General features: G+C 47.2%; 1 protein-coding gene across 2 annotated transcripts in view; it reads right to left on the bottom strand.

Moving 5' to 3' along the window:
• The window catches only part of ATP10B (ATPase phospholipid transporting 10B (putative)), a 260,075-nt gene that overhangs the window by 73,570 nt on the left and 180,505 nt on the right, over window positions 1-6,000 (bottom strand). For both annotated transcript variants that reach the window (XM_019664097.1, XM_019664098.1), the window contains one exon: window positions 2,091-2,295. In XM_019664097.1, the coding sequence (XP_019519642.1) occupies window positions 2,091-2,295 (205 nt within the window). The remainder of the gene's footprint in view (window positions 1-2,090; window positions 2,296-6,000) is intronic.

Below are 6,000 nucleotides of genomic sequence, written 5' to 3'. Positions count from 1 at the left end.
GTGAGTGACCCTTTCATCTGGCCCTTCATTCTAGTCAAATCCCAGAGTATCTGACTAATTAATATACAAGAAACAGCTGGGGAGCTGCTGCCAAAGACAAAATGAAAAGTGGCTGGCTGAAGCTCAAAAAAAAAAAACAACGGAAATCGCTGCCCACGAGAGAGTAAGAAGGACTTCGGAATTGTGATGAGGATGTTGGGGTGGGGAGGCTAATGGGAGGTTTGTATGCAAATACAAGTTTCACTGCTCCCAGAACTTTAAAAAAAAGAAAGAAAGCAATAGAATACAAGAGACAGTCTCAGAGCGGTTTTAGTAAGTTTGAGGCAGCGGTTTTACACACACACACACATCCATGCACCCATACGTATGCCTGTGTGCACAGTGCATATTTCTTATTGTGAGGTATGGCTTAAAAAGTTTGGAAGCCCCTGCTCTAAAGGCCAGGCCCCAGGCCCCTGAGCCCAGAAAGACTGTCACTGAATGTCAAGAATAGCTTTGTGATCCTGTCCTGTCTTTTTGTAAACATTGGGGTGATTAGGTCAAAGTCGCAAGGATGGACAGAGGACAGAAAACTCAGGTGCCAAGCCCCAGTGCGGTCGCTGACTCAAGCAGAGCCTGGAGACCAAGAGGAAGGCCGAGCTGCTGTGATAACTAGGCGACGAGGTGATGTGGTCACGGTGGCTCCATTCTGTGTAGTCACTGCGGCCAAGGGAGCAGGAATAGGCCATTGACTGTGTATCTGCTATGCACCAAACCCTGTCTGTTCTTCTTTACTTTCTTTATTTAGCTCATTTGAATCTCACAGCAAAACTATGGGGTAGCTCTTAGTCCTGCTGTCAGGATGAGAGAACAGACTTCGGAGGACTGAATCAATCATACAAAAAGGGGTTTTATAGGAACTGTTCATCCGGTGCTTGGAGAGAGGTGAAGTGAGGATGATGAATGGTCTCCTCTTAAGAAGTTTCCAGAGATAACTGAACTCAGACTTTCTGGGGAGCGGAGCAGTTGCCCTCTTTCTTCTAAATCTCCCGACTCATCCAATTTCGCCCCAGCCAAAGACTGGCCGAGTGAAGAAAAATGATAGAATTGCATTCTTTCCCATGGCTAGAGAAAGGTACCAGATTGGAAACCAACTCTTTCAAGGGGAATTTAAATTGCAAATTGCAATTTCACACCCAGTTTCAACCAGTCAACACTTATTGCCTGTGAATGCCATATTTACTGCCAACTATTTACTGGTGTCTTACTACGTGCCTACCTTCATGCTAAGTAATTCATGTACATATCATTTTGTCTTCAGAATTACCCCATGGAGAGGGTACTCTTTGTACCCATTTTCTAGAAGAGGGAATGAAGGTGTGAGAGGGTAATAATTTGCCTAAGGTGACACAGCTAACACACGGTGGGTTTGGACTTTGAGTCCAGCTCTGTCAGCCTTCAGAGTTTGGGCTCTTAACCACCAAACAATAATGATTTCTCCATGATGTCCAAGGTACCATACATAAGTGTGGGGATTGGACAAAAGTGTCAGTGAGCACTCTCTGTCCTCAAAGAGGTTTCAGGACTGTTGAGAAGGTAAAATATACACACATGGAAACATGGTTAACAACATCTTACTGCAGTGTGTGTGGGGTCAAAGGGAAAACTGGAGAAGATTCATGGAGGGAGCGATTGCTGGAGCTGAGCTGGGCAGGATGAGCAGGGATTGGCTAAAAGCAGAAAAGTGGGTTGGTCCCAAGGGTAACTGAACAGATATTAGACTCCTAGGTTTAGAGCAGAGAGCAGCACAGTTTCTTCAGCTGAACAGAGTGGGTCCCCATCCAGGACCTCTGAGGCCTTCAGCAAGTTATTTAGTTTTCCTAAGTTTCAATTTCCTCGTCTGTGACAAGGGAGTCACACCCATCTCAGAGGGCTGCTGGGAAGAGTACGCATGCCCAAGTGCTCGGGAAGAGTACGCATGCCCAAGTGCTCGGGAAGAGGAGGCAGCCATTCCTCTCCCCTCTCCCCACCAGGTTAGGTTCAGTTTTCTGGTAGAGTTGGCTTGCTTCTTCCCTTGACCTTACCACTGAAGATCTTAGAAAGAGCCCTACCTGCTGAGAGAAGCCCTTCACCACACGCCTTTGCTTGAGGTTTGTCTCTCCATCCAAGTTGGCCGTCTCCAGGTGGCAGATCCCGCTGGGGTCCGAGGAAAAGAGCAGGAGTATGTCTGCTGGGATGATCTCATTGCATTGCATTTGGACAAAATCTCCCACACGCACATCCTTCCAGCGCTTCTGCACATAGCTCTGGGCTTTCCTTGGGGGTGGGGGAGAGAGAGACAGGGCTCAGAGCGAGTTCTCAGGCTCTCCAGAAAAATTAGTGAGTGAGCGCAGTAAGGCAGAACCTGCACCTAAATATCTCCCAATCATGAGACTGCTCTGTATTTCACCTTGCCCCAAATGACCACCATCATAATCTTCCTAGAAAAGCTGAGCATGATCTCTAGAATCCCACAATAAAAGATTTATCCTTATGATCATTTAGAGTTTCAACTGGCTGTTGGCCGTGGACTGGGTTCTGTGCTCAGCCCTGGCTACCGACCAGGAGAAAAAAATTGAAAGGAGAAGGTGACAGTCATATTAGCATGTGCTCTTAATATACATCATTTCCCAGGATAGCCAGTTGTCACCGCAGAAGGCAGGGTCCCAGGGAACTGGGGTATAGGAAAGACTGTTTCCGATCACAGGAGGAGGGCAGCAGCAGGAAAGGTGAGGAAATAGGTCACTGTCTGGGAACATATAAAGCAGTGATGAAACAGGAAACTCGGGGCTGTCAAGAAATTAGGATGATGGCTCCAAGAAGTTTCGTGGGATGGAACCCACAGTAACCACAGAATCAGAGGGCTGAGGACATCTGTGGAAATTAGGCCCTTTCTCTTCCCATGCAATTTATCAAGCTCAGATAACAACAGCGGCAACAACCATGGCATATTTAGCATTTCTACCATGCCACACACTTGTCTTAATTAATACTTCATTGACTTGTGTAATGATCCACTGGAGTAGATAGCATTAGACCCATTTCACAAATGAGAAAATTGAGGGTCCAAGAAATATTTCCCAGGATCTGACAAAAACAGAGCTGGAACCTGAGCCTGACACCAAATCCCACAGCTGTCACTGCTTGGATATCCTACCTCCTCGAAAACATTCCCCCCTCTCCTCTCGGGTGCTGTGGCAGCCTCAGCTTTTCCACGTCAGGACTTGTCGCTACCCAAGGCAATGCATCCCACTTCAAGGAGCTCTCGTTTCTGCAAGTCTTCCTTCTGCTCAGCCAAATATTGCACTAGTTCTGCTCTGCCCGGCAATGGGGTCTATTCCATTTTCTACCATTTTAAAAATAATTTGAGGCATTCATCAGGTGTCCCATGAAGCCTTTTGGATATGCCAAGTCAAATCTAACGTTCCAAGTACCCTCAATTTTTCATATGTGACACAGTATCAAAATCTCCCCTGGAGGTGTGGGCTCTTCTGTCTCAGGCTGCGCTTAGAAATATCCCTCTTTAAATGTGGGATTTGAAACCAAACCAATATTCCACATGGGGCCTTTTTAACTGAGCCCAGCTGGCTTGCAGCTGGAGGCCTCGAAGTCCCGCCAGGCCTGGAGAGGCAGGCTCTCCTGTGCTGTTTTTCTCTACTGATGTTGAGCCCCTCCGGGCATGTTATTGATCCTGTATCTGCTGGAATCTGGGCTGCCCGTGGGCACAAGCCCGCTCTTCCACCGAGAAAAAGGCATGACTGGAATTTCCCTTGTCTCCCTTGACTTCACAAATATCCCTGAGGAGCACAAGGGGTTGGATGGTTGCCTCCCTTCTGTGGGGGCCCTCTGGAGAACCCCCAGGAAGCCCTCTTCAGACCCCACTTTCCTGGTCATGAAAGACCCTTGCCGATCATGCTCCCAGTCCCCTGAAATAAATGTGCTTCCCTTTGGAAGGCCAACGGAAGATCCGATGAGAGTCTATAAAACGATCAGTGCCGTCAGAACTGGAGAGCAGCCTTGCAACTCTCAAGACCCACTGAGTTCTGCGAAGTGCCTGTGGTTCCAGAGGGCACAGGGCTCTGGTTAAGGCAATCCATGGGCAATGTCACCCCAGGGACTGCTGAGACCACTTCTGAGGACTGAGGGGGGGGGGGCAATGGACCTGGAGCATTTTAGTAATAATTCTCCTTTTCATGGAAAAGCATGTCACAGATTTTTAAGCACTCTTCATTCCAGCAGCTTCTTTGATACGTCCTCTCTGCCCCACATCAGTTTTTTCTCCCTGTGAAGAATAGGGACAGTCACCCCAGATTTGTTTCTCAGTGTCATTTCAGAAATACGTGTATCTGTTTGTTTATTCATGTCTTTAGGGTGGATACTCCTCCATTGGGATTATCAATGTTACTTTAAAACATTTCATGGCTTCTGTCTGATTCAGAGAAAGATTTTTCTTTTTCTTCAGAGCACCCCTGCGAACACCTGTTAAATGTCCACCTATAGGCTGCTTAAAGGAATGGGATGGCCCATATTTTCTCTGGGCAAAGAAATCTCATAGGGTAAAGGAGTGGCCAGCTTTCACTATTGCTTTTTATTTTCCTTTTTGAGAGCATGCTTTAAAAAAAGGATTCTTAACTATTACAGAAAGGTTGTACCTTGTTTACCTTCTTCCACCGCCCCCCCCCCCTTGATGTCTGTGCCCTGTTGGACAATGCCTTTGGGGATGGAAGGGTATGAAAGGCATACACTTGATTGCTATAATCTCAGCATTCTGCCTGGTATCTGAGATTGGATTTAATAACACCTTTGGCTCTGAGCAATATCCCAATTCCCAACACTGCCAGAGCACACTGGTTCAGGCTTGCAAATGCCAGGTGGGGAGTGCTGCATACACAGGCACGCCGGAGACAAGGCCAAGGCACCTCCACCCATGCACACGGGCTCTCACACTTCTCCCTTCTAATAAAGGACGCCACACTGCTTATTATGGGATGTGGGAAATTCAGGTGACAGAAGATGGAGGGTTATGGAGATGAGCTTACGGTATATACATTTTCTCTTTTTTCTTTTTTCTTTTTTAGCTGAGCCATCCTGCCACCTGTTGGCAGCTCAGCTCAGGCCGGGAATCGAACCAGCAAGCCTGTTGCTCAGAGCTCGCACTCTTAAGTGAGTTCTTAACCAACTGAGCCACTCAGCCAGGTATATACATTTTTAAGAACTGTCACTTCTGTGAGTTGGGCTGGGGTGTTGTCTTGTCAATCTGCATCACAATGACAGTTATCATGAGGTCCACAGAGCCCACCTAAGAAGCTGTAAGTCAGCCCAGTCTTTGTTTTCTTTCTGTTATTCCTTGGATCCCAGAGAGGTTAACAGCTACACTGGTAACAATCACCTCTGTCTTTCCTTTTGATGTAATATTCCTCTCTTCCTTAAGATGGAAGGTGAAGAAATGTTCCCAGCCCCTGCCGGAGGCTTACCCTTCCCAACATGGGGACTGCCTATCTCTGGCAGATAGGCACACACACCTCCAGGCACATGTCCTGACGTGTGTGTCTGAGGGTACAGGAGATATGGGACCAATATGATTTTGGGGTGTTAGTTTAAAAAAAGATTTTTTTGGTGTGTGTGTGAGGGATATGGTTTAATAATTTAGCTGGCACATAATTTGAAAAATTATGTTAATTAATCTAAATATAGTTATGGTATGGAATCAGAGTCAAATTTTACAGGAATTTTAGGGATGAAAAAGGAGACATCAGGGATAGCTCCTTCTTACACGGGACCACTTTGTGCTAGTCTCCTGGTGCTCTGGGTCCACTTTGTCTCCTCAGTCATCAAGAGCATGATTGTGGAAAAGGGCAAGGGTGCAGGGCCCGAGGGGGTCCAGCCTGGTGAGGCGATGAGTGGCTGAATCCAGGTGATGCGGAAAAGCAGCGTGCTCCTGCATTGAGTGACACCCAGACACGGCCAGCAGCTGGCTGGGAG

This window comes from Hipposideros armiger, unplaced genomic scaffold (assembly GCF_001890085.2).
Source record: "Hipposideros armiger isolate ML-2016 unplaced genomic scaffold, ASM189008v1 scaffold_416, whole genome shotgun sequence".
Classification (NCBI taxonomy): Eukaryota; Metazoa; Chordata; class Mammalia; order Chiroptera; family Hipposideridae; genus Hipposideros; species Hipposideros armiger.
Note: the sequence above shows the minus strand (reverse complement) of the source record. Positions and strands in the feature narration are given on the sequence as shown.